At 36.9% G+C, this 17,572-nt stretch overlaps 1 protein-coding gene across 3 annotated transcripts in view; it reads right to left on the minus strand.

The window, feature by feature from the left end:
* pcdh15b (protocadherin-related 15b) overlaps window positions 1–17,572 on the minus strand; it is a 214,432-nt gene that overhangs the window by 64,452 nt on the left and 132,408 nt on the right. For all 3 annotated transcript variants that reach the window (XM_051914968.1, XM_051914965.1, XM_051914967.1), the window contains 3 exons: window positions 15,660–15,965; window positions 13,490–13,717; window positions 7,939–8,055 (listed from right to left, as the gene is read on the minus strand). In XM_051914968.1, the coding sequence (XP_051770928.1) occupies window positions 7,939–8,055; window positions 13,490–13,717; window positions 15,660–15,965 (651 nt within the window). The remainder of the gene's footprint in view (window positions 1–7,938; window positions 8,056–13,489; window positions 13,718–15,659; window positions 15,966–17,572) is intronic.

A 17,572-nucleotide genomic window follows, 5' to 3' on the forward strand; every position in this document is an offset into this window, starting at 1 on the left:
ATACTCTCCTCCCATAAATTTTGTGAAACTCCTACAAATGCAAATGCAATAAGGTCAGCCGCAAAAAATAACTGTGTCCACGCCTCTTGAGCACTAATTTTTTTCACTGCGTGTCTTTAGTCAATCCTGACAGTAGTTTTTTTAATGCCAAAAGAAGGTTTGCGCTGATGCAAGCTGTTAGTAAATCTGGCCCCAAGTCTATTAGGTGTAAAGTTGCAGACATGTTTAAATCAAAATCTTTCAAGCAATGGTCAACTTAAATTCTTCTGCTGAGCACTCTTAGCAGGATTCAAATAAATCTGACAGACTCAATTTGTTCACTTTATTCTGTTCTTCTAAAGTCACGCCTCCCGCTGTGAGTTTCATAAGTTATGAGTCCATGAGATGATGTGTAGCGTTGGCCCGGGGACAAAAGGGTTTGTAACCCTGCTGAGATGGAGATAATTACGAGGGTGATGCCGGGTGAGAAATGGAGCCTGTGGGTGGGCCTGTCCTCGTGAGAATGTGCTGAAAAACTCATCCATCCACCCACGGGTAGGGACAGCACCACACATAGTGCCAGTCGGGGCATGTGTTTTGGTGTGAAATCAGACTACAAATGATTTTTCAGCTCACTCCTGTGTCTTCAGGGCGCATGGAGAGGATTGGGGTCATGGGGCGTTCGAAAGCACGAGGAGTTATGCCACACTGTGTTTTATTGTACATTACATTTCCTCGCTGCTCTTTTAAAATCCTGAGCAGTTTGATTAACATCACTCTCATTTCTTCACCACCTTTTTTTTTCTCCAATCACTTTGCTTTAATATTTGATGTCTTTTTAGTTTGAAGAGACTCTATAATTACAGATATGATTGCACCGTGCCCAGAAAGAGTCAGAGCTTTTCTCTTTTTTTTCACAAGGTATTAAGGAAGGCGTGGCAAAGATAGCGTCCGGGTTTAATTCTGATTTATTTCTGTGTGGGTGAGGATGGCTAATGAATAAAACACACTGATAGGCATGAGAAGACGTCCGATGCCAGTATGAAGTGCCATCTGACAGATGCTCAGAGAATAGGGAAAAGGAGAGAGTTGCCAGAACCACATTAATAGACAGCAAAACACACCCGGTCACCAGCGGGTTGAAGAGATGTCGTAAATAAGAACTGCTGTTTGCGCAAAACAAAATCAATATGAGTACAAAATAACCCTTGAAAACGATGTTGCTTAGTGTTTTTTTTTTTGAATCCATGTATTTAATTTGCCAAGAGAATTTGCAAAAGGCCATCAACAAGATTGAAGTAATTTATGGGTAATGTGGTCAGGGTGATGATTTCTGTCTGAAAATCTGCAAAAGACTATCATCCATGTTTTAACAGGCTGGGAAGTAATATGCTGTCAAATTAGCTTTAAAACATTTGCTCACTCAAATATCTCCATGTAAAATATTGATAGTGCTATTGTTAATTGCTTAATGTGCAAGAGGATAACAAAGTGCTTCACATGAGGTCAAATGTGCCAAATTAGAATTTAATTATCTAACTCACTGAGTCCCTCATATGCAATCTGAATTTTTTGAGGAAACAAAATTATGGTTAAATTATGGATAGGGCAAGTACTATAGGGTCTCAGACTGGCCAGAGGCCTCCAAAGCCTCAGGGTGCATGGCCTCAGACTGTCAAAGAAAACTGAACCAGTGCTTTTGGCTCATAAAACACAATCTAACCATTAGGGCCCTTCAGGCGCCTAAGAATATATAGTGCAAGCTGACCAACAGGGCTCTAAGGACCTAGGGCCCTTCTGTCTTTACAACATAAGCTGACCTCTAGGGCTCCAGGGACTCTAAATGTATACATGAGCCTCTCAGAATATTCATTGTGAGCTGACCAATAGGGCTCTAGGGCCCCTGGGCCCCTTCTGCCTTTACAGCGTGAGCTAAGCGCTATAGGGCTCCAAGGCCCCTGGACCACTCAGTGTATATAGTGTGAGTTGACCACTAGGGTTCCAGGGCCCTCAGTGTATACAATATAAGAACCCTAGGGCTCCTGGCACACTGGGCCCTTCTGTGTATACATTTCGAGTTGACCAATAAGGCTCTAGGGCCCCTGGGCCTTTCTGCCTTTACAGCGTGAGCTGGTCACTAGGGCTCCAGGGCATCTCAGTGTATAGAGAGTGAGCTGACTACTAGGGCTCCTGGGGCCCTTGGTCCTTTTGCGTACAGAGTTTGAGCTGACCGCTATGGTCCCTGGACCATATACAATGTGAGCTAACCAATGGTACTTTAGGGCCATGGACCCCTTAACCTATTCAGCATAAGCTGACCACTATGGCTCTAGGGCCCCTGAGTGTATACACTGTGAGCTGACAATTACAGTCCTTGGAACCCTTGGAGTTTACAGTGTGAACATATCACTAGAATATACGTTTTCATTGATTCTTCCCTGGGCCCTTCTGTGCACTGTGAGTTGAACTCTAATACTATTATTTTTAGTTCTTTAATATAAGCCTGCAAAAAAATAAATTTCTAAATTTGTTCAGCCAAATTGTTTGTCGCTTGTGCTCACAGGCCTCTTGGGACCATGATCCGTCCCTGACAAATGCCAATCACTTGGAGATGAGAATGCTCTTTCAAGCTAGTCTGCAGTCTCAGAGAGGTGCTGAGATGGCATACAGTATGTCTTGCAAAACATTGCAATGTGAGAAATAAACTAACTCAATCCCCATCTGCTACAGAAGACCTCAGGGACAAGGGGCACACAAATATACCTGCATCTGGACCTGTGAGCGCCAACACAGGTACAAATGCAGACTCACAGTACCACAACAGTGACAAACACATAAAGAACATCCTATAAGGAGGCACAATCCACTGAGGAGTACATATACCCTGAGGCTCATGAAGGGGCTCGCAATTAAAATGGTCCACAACAACACGTGTCTATCTGTTGAGCAAATCAGTCATTTTAATGGGGAAATGTCTTTCACTCTTGGATGCATTGCTTCATACCACTTCAGTGAATGATTACCACACAAGCTGTTTATAGGATTTTGTTAATTGCGCATCACATTGAAAACATTATTAGGCAAGATGGTAAATTAGAATAGTAATTGAACTCTTGATACTGAAAGCCCAGTAGACTGTGATTATCCTGCTCTCATTAAGAAATGCGACTTTCTAATGATACCGACATTTCTGTATGCATAACGAGTAATCACAAGTAGTCTAATCCTCGAATTACGGGAAAAAAACCAACAACAACCAAAAACAGAAACACAATTTAAAGAGGGAAAAGGACACTTTCTGATACAAAGTCTTAGAAACTTTTTGATCGGGTATTCATTTTGCTGCTCCAATCTGATCCAGTATCAGTTTGACTGTACATTAAAAATAAACAATTCCCTCACTTTCTTTTTTCCATTACTTTTGTGATGAGGATTTTATGAAAAATCTCTAAAAAGTCAAGAAATTTTAAGTCAAGAATTGAAGAGTTCCATTGCAAAAACCCATCTGATGTCTCTTTTAAATTTGCTTTTTTTTTTTTTTTTTTTACCAGGCTCCTATGTTTAGGTTCAGTAATTTCACTTTAACGGCAATGAAAAGATTATTAGTCAGTTATTGAAATGCCTTATTTTCAAAAATGTCACTTTAGTCAATTCATTGGTATTTAACTCTTTTTTTTTTGCAAAAATCTCTAAATCCACCTATTTGGACAAGACATAGTAAAACGGCCATTTCTGTCAGTTTTACAGCAGCAAAAGGAACACTGTTGTGTTTACTTGCTACGCGTGAAATCCTGTCAGTGCCACTGTAACGATGGACAAAACATGATAAAAACTTGCAGCTCAGCAATTGAAAGCCGGCTCATACGCACACCGCCATTCATCTTGAAATCATATGATTCAATTTGTGTGCTCCGATTGGATCTTCTGTGGACTTAGAGGCTTTTGCTGACAAAGGGAAGTAGCGTTTAGCGGTTTCTGTCAACAAACCGGTATTTCTGAATGGGCTGACGCTGAGATATAGCGGATTTGAAGCAAAAGTATTTAATGAATGTATACTATGTGTGGAGAGCATTCGCTCAATATCATTATCTCATTTTTGACGGAGGTGGTGTTTAGCGGCTTTTGCATCTAAACTCTTCAAATACTTTAGAATTAAAAATTAATTTCCTAGAATTATTTCCATCACTTTTCCTGGCCTAGAAATCACATTTATGAAATTCCATTATATTTCCAGGTTTTCCAGAACAATGAAAACCCTGTAAATAACAACTCAAAAGTCAAAATTAACCTTATTCAGCATGTGACAGACAAGGTGGTAATAAGCACAATGCCGAAATATGAATGATGTTATGAAGTTTCAGATTCTAAAAATGTCTAAAACGCATTGCAAATGTAAAACGATTTAAAACCGAGACCCTTATTCCTTAGTAGTGCTTTCCTGCCAAAATTGACCCATTGAAATGTCATTTATGGTAGGAACTGAGAGGTTGTGTAGCGTCTAGACTCTGACTCATGCTAAAAAATAACTGCCATTCAACAACCATGATTTGCAACAAAGTGCTCCAGCTCCTATGAATGATAGCAGCTTTCTGCATGATCAGATCCAGTGAAGAAGATAAGTATCCCTCAGTTTCAAAGACAGATAAACGGTGTCGCTTACACAAATTTACCTTGCTCCTGTGAATGCAATGAGCTGACATTTCATACTGTGCCATTTATCAGAACGCTCACTAATAAAGTCCTTGTGTATCGCTCAACTTGACGTCGGAGTCAGAAATTCAATTTAGGTTTAGCGCCACGACAGATGTATGCTCGAATAATTATTTGTTCAAATCACTCATGTAGTCCCAGTGTTAAGTAGCTAACCACAAGCAGCGATGCTACTAACTCTTTTTCAGTAGTGTGACAGCAGCTCAGGGTGACAAAATGCAACATCTGTGTTTTAATGTCACATTATATGGCATCAATTCAAAGCTGCATTTCACATGCTGCTGTTGAGCAAGCAGAGGCATATAAGAGAAATGTCATTGCAAAAAAAAAAAAAAAAATCATTTTCTGTATCAATTCATTTGGATTAGTGTTAATTTTGTAAATTGAATCAATCACGAAAAATTGTTCATCGACTACCTTTTTCTCCCATGACCAAGACACAACGATGACGAGACGACACCAACATCATTAAGCAATAACTGTGACTATATCAACATACCATTGACGGAAAAAGACAAGACTAAAATGTAGTATAAAAAAAAACATAGTATAAAAATGTAGTATTTTTTTTTTAATAAGCCACTATGAGCTTTCAAGTTTGCAGTTGCCAGATGTCAATATTTTAAATCCCACAACTTTTCTCTTAAAAGGATACATTTACTGCTTGGTGTTTTACTTTATCTTTGCAATCTGGTAACCATGCACTTTCTCTGCACTGCGAAAAAAGTGCAGATGATCTGAAAACACAGACAAACAAGTAAGCTGGAGTTTAGCTATCTCCACTGAGATATTCTGGTCAAATTAAAGTGTCATACAGCTAGTCTGTGTTCAAAACACCTGTAATAATCCAAACATGGATCTGGACTATATTGTTTGCGATAGTGGTTGCGGAATAATTTAAATTAAAAATAGTCTATAATAAATCAGGAAACTAGATGAGGTCAAATAAACCATTCTCTTGATTTGTGCTTATAGGTGAAAGAGTAATAATTCTGATGAAATGTATTTAAAAAAAATATTCTCAAATGACAACAATCGTTGCGATTATAATTTTGAACAAAATGATCAGTAGCTTACAGTTCACCAATGAAAACAGAAATATTTCCATTAGCCTACAGTATAACAGCAATGTACAATATGACAATTGCTTATTCCTATGGGGAAGTGGTGAAATAGAAACCACAAGCAGTGTTTTATACTGCAACTGATGACGTGCAAGCATGACTGCCAGGCTAAATTCAATTTCCAGCCACAGCTGGGGCTGTTGGCCTGCTTTGCCCCTGACCAGTCTTGGCATGTGCGCTGAGTTACAGGTTGAATAGAGAAGCACAACTGATCTTTTTAAGGTTGAGGTTTTTTGACAAGGTGAGGGCATAGAGAACCATTACATCTGCAGACCTCCACAAGAATATGCATTTGGGTTGAAAGATAAAGAAAAAAAGAAAGCATGAAAGAGAGGGAATGAATAAAGCCAAATTGACAACAAGTAGAAGAAAGGTTTGTGTGGTGGCAATGTGGGATTTGCGAGACAGTGACAAAGTTATTAACATAAATGAAAACAAGCAGTGTGTGTGTGTGTGTGTGTGTATATATATATATATATATATATATATATATATATATATATTATATGATAATTAATTTTAGCTCCTAATACTATCAGTGTGTGCTGCCCTATTCGACAAGAAGGAGGTGTTTGATTGACATGTACAGTATAACATATATGTGATGTTTAGGGGTAAGTATATCTGGAGAAAGGGAAGCTAAATTGAATTTAGCCTGACAATCATGCTAGCATGTCATCAGCTGCAGTATAAAACACTTCTGGGGGTTTCTGGTTTGATAGATCCCTATAAGACTAAGCGATCGTCGCATTATACGTTGTAAAATAAATCTATGTCTTGTTTAGTTGATTAAAATAGCCCAAAACAAAACTCTTGAATATATTTCAGATTACATGACATGCAAACTCTGTTCAAAGAAGAAAGAAGAAGAAGAAGAAGAATAATTCAATATAGTAATTCAAAAAGTTTTTTTATCATTTAAAAAAAGCACAGCAAAACAGAACAGAACAAAAAACAAAAAACAAAACAAGAGGTAGCAAATCAAAGCAAAACAAAACAGCAAAGCAAAGTAAACCAAAGCAAAGCAAAACAAAACAGAACAGAGCAAAAAAACAAAACAAAAAAACAAAAACAAACAAGTAGTAGCAAAACATAGCAAAAAACTAAAAAACAAACAAAAAACAAACAAAAAATGCCAAAAAGACATAGCAAACAAAACAAAACAAACAAAACAGCACTATTAAAACTATCCATAACTAAACTGAAAACGAAAATACAAAACATATAGCCCGAAACAAAACCGTGCAAACTTAAATCAAACTGTTCAAAGAAAAAAAGAAAGAAAAAAAAGTTACTTTTTTTATTTAATTTTACAGCAAAATGACACATGAATGGCACATCTAACCTAAAATGTATCAGTAATTCAATATAGTAATTCAAAAAAACATTATTAAAAAAGTAAAGCACAGCAAAACAGAACAGAACAATAATAACAACAAAAAACTAGTTGCAAAGCAAAGCAATAAAACAAAAGCAAAACAAAACAAAACAAAAAACAAAACAAAGCTGCACTATTAAAACTATCCATAACTAAACTGGAAAAAATCAATACTACAATAGCACTGGACTGTGGTTGTGTAAAGTATAAGGTGTCGTGTGATGCTGGTTGTGTTTGTTTGCGATTGTGTACAGTCTGGGGCTTTATGCTGGAGACGTGCCATTCGCCGGTTTGGCTGGTGGAGCTGCCTCTTCAGTTAAACACACACACACAGCTTTGAGTATTTTGCTGATGTTTTTTCTCCTCTTATCTTTGTTTTATTGTGTTTAGCCCTTTGAAGTCATGCCACAAAGCACACATTCGCTCAGTGCACACCGCAGTCAGACCTATTCACAGTCACAGCAATAAAGACTGTCAATGACACTCAAGCTTAATCATAAGAGACTTGATGCTACACTCGATATATTTTCAGTCACAATTTGCAAAAAAAAAAAACAAAAGAAAAAAAAAAGATCAAGGTGACTGTTGTCTTGTGAAGCATAATGTTTGACTATCACAATGACATTTCATGTGTTCTCATTGCTACTAAGCATGTGTATGATGTGGGCATAAACAAATGTTGTTGATTTTTCAAACTTACTGAAATACCTTAGTGATGAAGGAACACACACAATCAAGCCAACTCACCGGTGGGTCCAGGTCCTCGGCATGCACGGTGGTCACTACGGTCCCCTTGATTGCGTTGGGTGCCACCACCCCCCGATACAGCATTTGGCTGAACACTGGCGGGAAGTCGTTCATGTCCTGTCCAGACACAGAACATCAAACTCCGATTAGTGCCTCGATTCCTGCTCTCTTCGCCTGCCTTTAGCCTTTTGCAACTGTCAGACTGTGTCCCCATTAGCTTGCCCTGAACACTAAAACACTAAGCAAAATGGCATTTATTCAATAGTAGATCATGCAGTGCATTAAGGATGTGTCACAGTGCTATGTGCCCAGGGACTTTTTGGGGAAAAAGTTGGGTGAGACATAATTATAGTCACTGAGAGACTGCAAAAGGCAGATGAAAAGGTTACTAGAAAGAATAAAGAGCCAAAGCTGAAAAGGGGGTGCAAATATAGTGCAACATTAGGGTTCGGGAACTAAAAAATCTATTCTTTTTTTTTTTTACTTTTTTTTTTTTTTTTTCTCCATATAGACATTCATTTTTAATGATAACATATACCATGCCCTCAGACATTTGTAACAGACATTTTAACTTCATTAAACATACACTGAAAAACTACATTACCCATAATTCTAAACAGATATCCACCAATCAGAAAAGTTGCTGTTCTAGAAATGACAATCACCACAAAAAAGCTCCATAAAATATTGCAAATATTTATCAAGTCTTCTAACACTAAAGTCATTGATATATTCGAAAATATTTAAATATTTCAGAGTAATATATGAGCAATATCACACGAGTAGCTGTACTGCATGGCTACGAGTGTGATATTGCGTTTATACAACAGTCCGACAGCATGTGTAAATAAATAAGAACAACAACGGAGTGTCTTTAAAAACCTTCTTTTGTGAGGGACTACTTCCTTCTGCCACAGATTCAAATCTCAAGATGTACAGTTTAACAATTGAGCCCAAGCTTCTGTTACTAATTCTAAAACATCACTTTAAAACTAGTAACAAAAGAATGTTGAGTATTATGAGGGAGAGATCGTCTGAGCGATCTAGCATCTAGCTGATATTCTTCAGGTCAATATATATAAATATATACATATTATATATATATATATATATATATATATATATATATATATATATATATATATATATATATATATTCATAATCACAAAATCAGTTTGAATATCCGCTGAGGAAAGTGATATCTTTGTCTTTGTCCTTTTAACATTTAAGACATTCCCATGACAGTGCTAGTCAATGCATTTGTCAGTTGTGTCTCGTAAGATGTTGTTAAAAGTAAAAACTACATCCTTGTTTCCTTGTGTCAGTCCATTTCAATATAAAAGTCTTTGCGACTGACTGACTCACTCATAAAGACAGTCTTTGCCACCATCTCATGGTGCAATAATGTAACTTTCACTGAAGTCGAAATCACTAATGGACTCTTTCTCATTACCAAAAAATAAGGCATGTTATTTCTTTAAAATATTATTTTTTGAACAATAATATTTAAATGAACAACATTATAACAGTATAATAAGTAAAATAGGAAATAAACACAAGCAAACAGTTCAGTCAAACATACAAAAGCAGGATTTAATTTCAATGTAAATATAAAGTTATGAAACTTAATATAGCCCTCAAGCCAAATCTATTAGCTCTGGAACAAGTAATAGATTAATAAGACCAAAGATTGCCCGTTTGATTTACCAAAAACGAATTATACCTCGTGTTTAAACACTATCTACATAAGAGCCAGCGGCAAATTCCCGAAGGAGTGGCAGACATGAAGCTGTTCTCTGCGGGTACATGAGCGCTGAATGGTCGCTGATGTTTACATATAAAGCGCATATCTGAATATTCTCGCCTAAAAAAAACTTTTAAATCTACATTCAGTTACAAAATAACAGTAATGTCTATAAAAAATATGGTGAGTTTGCTCGTCCGCCATCACACTCGCTGTGAGAATGCTGACAGCACAGTGATTCAAACAGTGAAACGGTTCCCGTGGCGATACTGGTAGAATATCGCATGGCTGGAAAGATCTCTCAGCCAATCAGATTCGAGAACCAGAAAGAACTGTTGTATATACATGTATATATAGTTTTTGTATTGTTTTTATGTTCTAAAAGGGAATAGTTTTATATCATACCATCACTTTCATACAACGGACTCTATGTAAGACCACTTCCGAATTTAGCCTCAATGGCCACCAAAACTTCCAGTGCAGTGCATTTTATGGAAATTTTGAGAAAATTAAGCATAAAATTAAATTATTAGAAAGTGTTACACGAAAGGACAAAGCAATACTGATAAGATCTACAATCACACTAAAGGTATTTAAAGCTTCAGGAACTCACTACTAAAACATTATTGTATAATATACTAAACTGTTTTGTTTACTATAGTTAATATATGATGTATTATATTATGATATAGTGTAATTATTTCTGATCGACAGTTATTAGAAATATGACAGAAAAAGATTGCTACTATCACAGAGATTGTAGAGGAAATATGTAGGCAGTCGGCATGCATAGTCCATTGTGTCATTTGGTATACCTTATGGAAATTTTCCCTCAAATTTTAAATGCTTTTTATTATTTAAATCAACATTTTTTAATGCTGTTGAGCTGTTTGGTTCATGGTTTAAAACTCTCTGAACTCTGAAATAGTGGGCGCTCACTTTCCAGAGGGCATTAACTTTTTCCCACAAAGTTATGTATGTGAAAGATACAGCAAAGAGGAAAAGTACGGTTGGCTCCCATGAATGCTGATGACACAGGTGATTCCAGGAGATGCAAGAGACGCGATGCGACCTAATACACTCAATAGAGCAGCCGTCTCCGAGTCCAAGGAGAGGCCAGGCGGGTTCAGGTATCCAAATTACACCTCCCTCCCCTGTCATTCCCCCCACCCTTCGTCCTTCCTGTGAGAATGCGCTTATTCAAGGATGCCCTTGAGTCTTGAGTACCGACTAATAAAACTTTGCTATTGCTCACATCCCCAAAATAAAAGGTCTTGAGGAAAGTACTTTGGAGCGAAATTGGTATTTTTTTTCTCTTATTTTCCAGTCCCACACATTTCTGTGTGTCTTCTCTGTCCCCAGATGAAAAATAAAATCTGTCAAGCCTTAAAGTAAATCTGCAAAGTGTAGTGAGTTCACGATGGTGCTCTTAGTCGCACCGGGGCCGTTTTCTCCATCAGGATGGTGCCTTGGGGCCTCTATCCCATCATAATCACTATGATATCCCAAGTCTCCATGCATCAGGTAGCACATTCGTTTCTACTGTTCACTTCTGCTTTTTCATTTTCCACAGCAACTAATTTTCAATTAGCCACACCGTGCACAGAAGGAAAATTAATAAATAATCCCAACACGGAAACAATTAGGGGTTCTTGGGAGACTGTAGAGGACGTAATAAGCTGTGTGTTTCCTTGCATGAAAATGCTTTTGCTTAAACTCTTTATCTTTGAAGTTGAAGCTGAAACTGCAGGCGGTTTGCTAACCGAAATAAACATAAAAAAAAAAAAAAAAAAAAAAAAAAAAAAAACAGATGTAATTTTAAACAACTGTTTAAATGTCTAACAATGCCCTAGGTAAGGGCCCTAGCTCTCTTGTCGAAGCCTGATCAGAGAGGAAAATAACAGTTATATGAATAGGGTAAGACAGGGGGTGGGTGTAGTCGTTAATAAAAAATGAGTTTTGCTAAATGGAAATAGGACAAATGGAGTAAAAAGTCCACACATTGCATTTAAATTAACCTGCATTTTGATTGGTAACGACAGTCATACGTCATTTCATGACAACAGACGTAACACTACACTGTCATTATTTTTACACCAGCTAGAGGGCGCGTGACTTTAAAACGTAAATATAGGTCGTAATAAGGTGCTTGAAAAACAACCATTAGGGTCATTTTTTTTGGAGGACAGTCTGCTTCAAAAAGACTTTAAATCGCTGAATCGTTTTTTTGTGAACTTGTTTATTCATTTGAACTGTCAGAATGAAGCGATACACTAAAATTCACTAAATGTGTTAAATGACATTTTAATGTGAGGACATTTTAGGAGAGCACATTTGATTATTGCGTCAAGTCGCTTCACTGAAATACTGTCTATGAAAAGATTGTGGCAAAAAAAGGCAATGCAGCTCTTTGACATACTGCTCTACTACTTGTTGGAAAAAAGTAATGCTTCACAAAATGCAAAACAAAATTTTATGGTATAAAAGTACAATGCTTCGACTAATTTGATTTTTGCTATTATAATGTGAAACATTATAACTTTGTCCTCACACAAAATTACTGATTGTGTGGATTCCTATTCAAATGACTGGATTTTGCCCGTGAAAATTCACCATACAATGGTAAATGTGACCGCACCTTTACAGTTTGTGATGGCATAAAGACCATGTCTTAATTACTTTGAATGTTAAAACATGTTCTCAAAACTATGGAAAAGACAAAAAGGTCTCCCATACTACACGCAGCTGACTCTGTTTGGAAACTGAATGACTTCTGGTCCATTGGCTATTGTTTGTAGTATGTTGTGGAAAGGTAGCTTAAGAGATGATTCACAGGCCCCCTGGGCAAATACGGTGTCACAGTAACCATCACAGAAATACTACCACAACAATCTCTTCCACCCACTTAACCGACAGCAGCATTTCCAGCAAGAGCTAATTGACATTCATCCAGCGTGTAGAACTTAATCTTCTGAGACCTTACAAATCAGCTAGTTACACAACAGAGGTCTTGTGGACAATTTCAGACATAATACAGTCTCTAGCTGTCAGTGTCTACAGGCCTTAGGAGTGGCTATGGAGAGCAATCACAGGATATCCCCTGAAAAGACCAGCTTAGACCAGTATGAATCTCCTTGCTTGCCAGGTTAGAACAGTAGGCTTAAAGTTGTTTGGTTGGATACAGATAAGGGCTTTTCACTGTACCCTTAACCCTGGGTTATTGTCGCTTTAACCCCCACTTTTACCCACCATGCCTCATGCAAGGTGATTTACTAAGGTTTGCGCTAGTCAATTTACTGGTATTTGTGCCATTATTTACTGCCCAAAAAAGCATGTCTTAAACCAGCTAATTTGCGCTGCTCATTGGTCATTATGGAAATGATCCGGCTGTGTCTGCTTTTTTGAAATTGCGCTCTCACACTAATTTGCCCTGTTTAGTAAATCTGGCCCATAGTCTTAAAAGTCCATGAGGATAAACAACATGCAATATATAACATGAGGATGCACAATGCTAAAGCCTTAATGTAAACATATCACATGCTGCATTCATCCAATCATTCACACTGACACCGCAAATATACAAACAAGAACAATAATCCAGGGTTTAGGAATTTACAGTGTGAAATGTCAGCATATGAATACCCAGGATTAATTGTTAACCCCAGGTAAATCATGAGCCGTGTGAGAAAATGTGGAGCAAGATAATCCAAGATTCTGTTTACCTGGGGTTTAGAATGACCCAGGGTTAACTGGTTAAACCCTATAGATTAGTCAGGGATTGAGGGACATAATCAAGACTCTCTTACCAATACAGTGACGGTAACAGAGGCCAACCCTGGGGGCATTTTGCCACTTCCGCCATCCACAGCCTCCACTATGAAGGTGCGTGTCGTCCCATTAGGTAAGAGTTTCTCGAAATCAAGTGAGCGAAGCACCATCAGCTCTCCAGTGAGGGGGTTCACTGAAAACAGCTCTCTGGCCTCCTCGCTCCTGATACGGTACGTGATGTTCGCATCCAGATCGGGGTCCAGTGCCTGTGTGAGACAATCATTAAGTTCAAAACATGGATGAGTAATTCTACTCTCAGCATTAATTAAACTCTTAAACTTTTTCTGAATAAACCAAATGACCGGGTTACATTAATGATTGAAACGAATCCTGTAGTGACCCTGAAGCAATGAGTAAATTAGAACCAGCAGCCAGGCACAGAGCAGCGGGAACTCAAACATTCACCATCACGTCAAACTGAACAACATCCCAGAGGACACAGGCCTTTGGATATTTATATGAGGCAGAGTGAAGGTTCTGAGGACAAAATTGTGTCTGGTCTTGTACTGTAGCACAGTGGTTATCAAATGGTGGGTAAACACCACAAAAAATAGGCAGCAGGACTTTTCTGATTGAGTCACAGACATCAGTGAAAAACACTGCTAAATGCAAATGATAAAATGCAACTAACCATATAATCCAACCAAGTCTTATTGGAAAAACGTGCTTGTGGAAAAATTTCCGCCAAATATTAGATTGCTTCTTGCATTTTTTGTGACATTTTCAAAGTGAAAACTAGTGATTTGTTGGCTGCAGAGACCATGAAACTGTTGAAATCCATGAAGCATTTAAAACATTTATTTTCATAACTTTGTTACAAGAAAAAGTCTCTCTCATCAGAAAAATTTACTTTCCTGTCCTGTCAGACTTTATACTGTGCTCTTAAATATGGTGGCGCTCACTGTATATCACTTCATTATAAATAAAGCGCAAAAGAAATTACGTGCTTGCAACGTCGTAGTCATGTTGTCAATTAGTAAGTCATGAAATTACCAAAAAGTACCAATAAATTATGTAACTGGTACATCATGTGTTAGTTGGGAAGGATTTGCATGCAGGTATGATGTTCATTCTATTCATCAGGAACAGTTTCCATATGTTTCGTTAACAGTTCACGTTAGTATTATATATTTACCATGGTAACTTTTGCTTCCGTAATCCCTAAATGGGACTTTATTTTCACTTTGTGTTATTTTGTATATTTTTAAAAGACTGTGGTGGCTAAATCCAACTTACTAACTTTATTGTATTAACAAAAACTAGTTTGGGACTGCAGGTCAAATTCCTAAATCAACCTAAATACATTAATTTACACCAACAAAATACATTTGTATGCATTAAATCAAGTAACAAAAACAGCTTTTTAAGGTAACAATTGCAGGTTACTTCTTTTACAGTGCTTAAACACATTAAAGTACTTGATAATAATTTGTATTGCTTTATAATAACCTGTAGTGTTATTTTATTTAAAGTTGATAAGCTTTAAAAAGTACTAATCTGCAACTTCATTATTACAAATATATAGTTATGAATATATTCAAAAAAACATGACATACAAGTTTCAATAGAAAATACATTAAAGAAATTTTAGTTTACCATAAATCATTTTTATTACAAAAATACATATAAAGATGTACTTAAGTTCTACTTAATAGGATCAAACGGCACTTTAAACTATAACGCTTTTTCATTTAATTGCAGTTAGCATGCAATTAAGTGTCCGACAACATCCCATTCAGTTAGCACTTAAATATATCATTTTAAAGTATATTATTTCCATAAGTATTATATTTAAAAGTGTGATAAAGTATACTCTTTTTTTATTTTATTTTACAAGGGTATGCTGGTAAACCAGGTCAAAACCAGCACTAACTAGCAAAAAATTGGTCTAAGCTAGTGTTATAGGCAAGCTACAAACATACGTAATAGTTAAAGTTCTCTCAGTAAGTCAAGTTAACAAGCTACATATTCCAAATAAATTAACTTCCAACCAATGTGAAACATGTCTGACTTGTCATGTTAAGACATAACATTAGCAGAGAAATGTTTTCCAGAGGCTAATTTCATGGAGTCATGTTTTTGATCTGGCTGTGTTTGATGTGTTGAATATGCATGTGCGGTGTGTGTGTTTGCCTGTGTGTAACTTACACTGATATTGAGGATGACCATGCCCACCGGGCTGTTTTCTGGCAGTGTGACGTGATAGGCCGGCTGGGAGAAGACTGGGCTGTTGTCATCCACGTCCAGCACTTTGATGGAGAGTGTAATGGTGGTCCGGCGAGGGTCCTTGGCCCCATCTGAAGCCTGCACAACCAAATCATACTGAGCCCTCTCCTCACGGTCCAGAGGCACAGCTGTGAAGATGCTGCCATCAGTGCTGATCCTGAAGAGATCTGTGTGACTGACCAGTCGGTAACGGACCTGTCCGTTAATGCCCAGGTCCAGATCAGTGGCCTGAATGAGGACACACACACATACACGAATTTACCATATCTAAAAATAGACATACACTACACAGAAAAATAATGTGGATACCTGGTCTTCACAGTTATATGTGCTTGTGACATTTAATTTTTAACTGATTGGAACTTATATAACTTTTCCAGTTATTCATGATTATTGGATTAGGATTCTTTCTTTTAGGAATCTTTATATAGAGACTGCTGGGAAAATATACAGTATACTTCTCCAAAATATATTCATATATTCACAACTGTTCAAAAGTTTGAGGGCAGTACGATTGTTTAAATTTTTTGAGAGAAGTCACTTATGCTCACCAAGGCTGCACTTATTTGATCAAAAATACAGTAAAAACGGTAATAATGTGAAATAATTTTACAATTCAAAATAACTGTTTTCTGTTTTAAAAAGTCATTCTAATATGCTAATTTGATGCTAAAAAAAATATTATCCATGTTTGCAGCTCAATTTTTGTTGAAACCATTATATATATTATATATTTATATATTTTTTCAAGATTTTTCACTGAATAAAAAGCTCAAAAGAACAGCATTTATTTTAAATATAAATCTTTTGTAACATTAAGGCGTCCATGCTGAAATAGTATTATTTTAAATCTTACTGACCACAATCTTTTGAACTGTAGTCAATTTTGGTGTCACTTCTGGTAGAATTTGGTAAAATTAAGCATTCGGTATCACAAACTAACATTGAACAATTACAGTATTTTATTTTGTTATTACTATGTTATTACTAGTACACGTTAACATTTCATGTAAAGTGAATTAATAGTTAAAATTATGAACAAAAAATAGTTGAATGATATTATTAAGTAACAGTTAATATTACAAATAAACTTGAATTAGCAATGAACAACAGATACAAATATTCATTGTAAGTTCTTGATAAATGATACCCAACATCATTTTTTGCATTGTTCCTTACAGTAAAGTGTTACCAAAATTACCATAGTTTTCTATTATAATTTTAAAATTCTCTCATATTTTCAGGTTTTCCTTGACTGTGGGATTCTCGCCACACACAGGGATAAATAACCTGTCCATATGGCTGTGAAAATATAACCTTAGTTTATAATTTCAACACGTCACCACGCAGAGTCACCAAACCACACACACCCCTAGAGACACCTGCTTCATCAGCGGGGTGATGAGACAATCAACAAAAACACCAGCAAGATTTGTGACTCCCTGCAGTGGCGCAGACAGGTGCACGGAGTTGTTGTTTGACATTCTCATGGCAATTATCCCCACTCAGTTCACAGACACCAATAAAAAGTCATACTAAATCATAACGGTAAAGGAATAGTTCACCCAAAAATGAAAACTGTCATATATTCACTCTAATGCAGTGGTGGACAAACTACACAAATCTAAGAAGAACGCTATGCAAACATACTAGTTTTACATCAGTCTGCAACAGAAGCAGGGAAGATGCATGAGCATTAATTTGCGTTATTTTAACATTATGTTAAGTTTTTACCTAAGACCTACCCTGTTCAGACGGTAATAAACACATGTGGACATGTCCACATTCAAGCATTTCATACAATGGAACGCATGCCCTCAAGTAGCTTGTATAAG

This window comes from Ctenopharyngodon idella, chromosome 12 (assembly GCF_019924925.1).
Source record: "Ctenopharyngodon idella isolate HZGC_01 chromosome 12, HZGC01, whole genome shotgun sequence".
Lineage (NCBI taxonomy): Eukaryota > Metazoa > Chordata > Actinopteri > Cypriniformes > Xenocyprididae > Ctenopharyngodon > Ctenopharyngodon idella.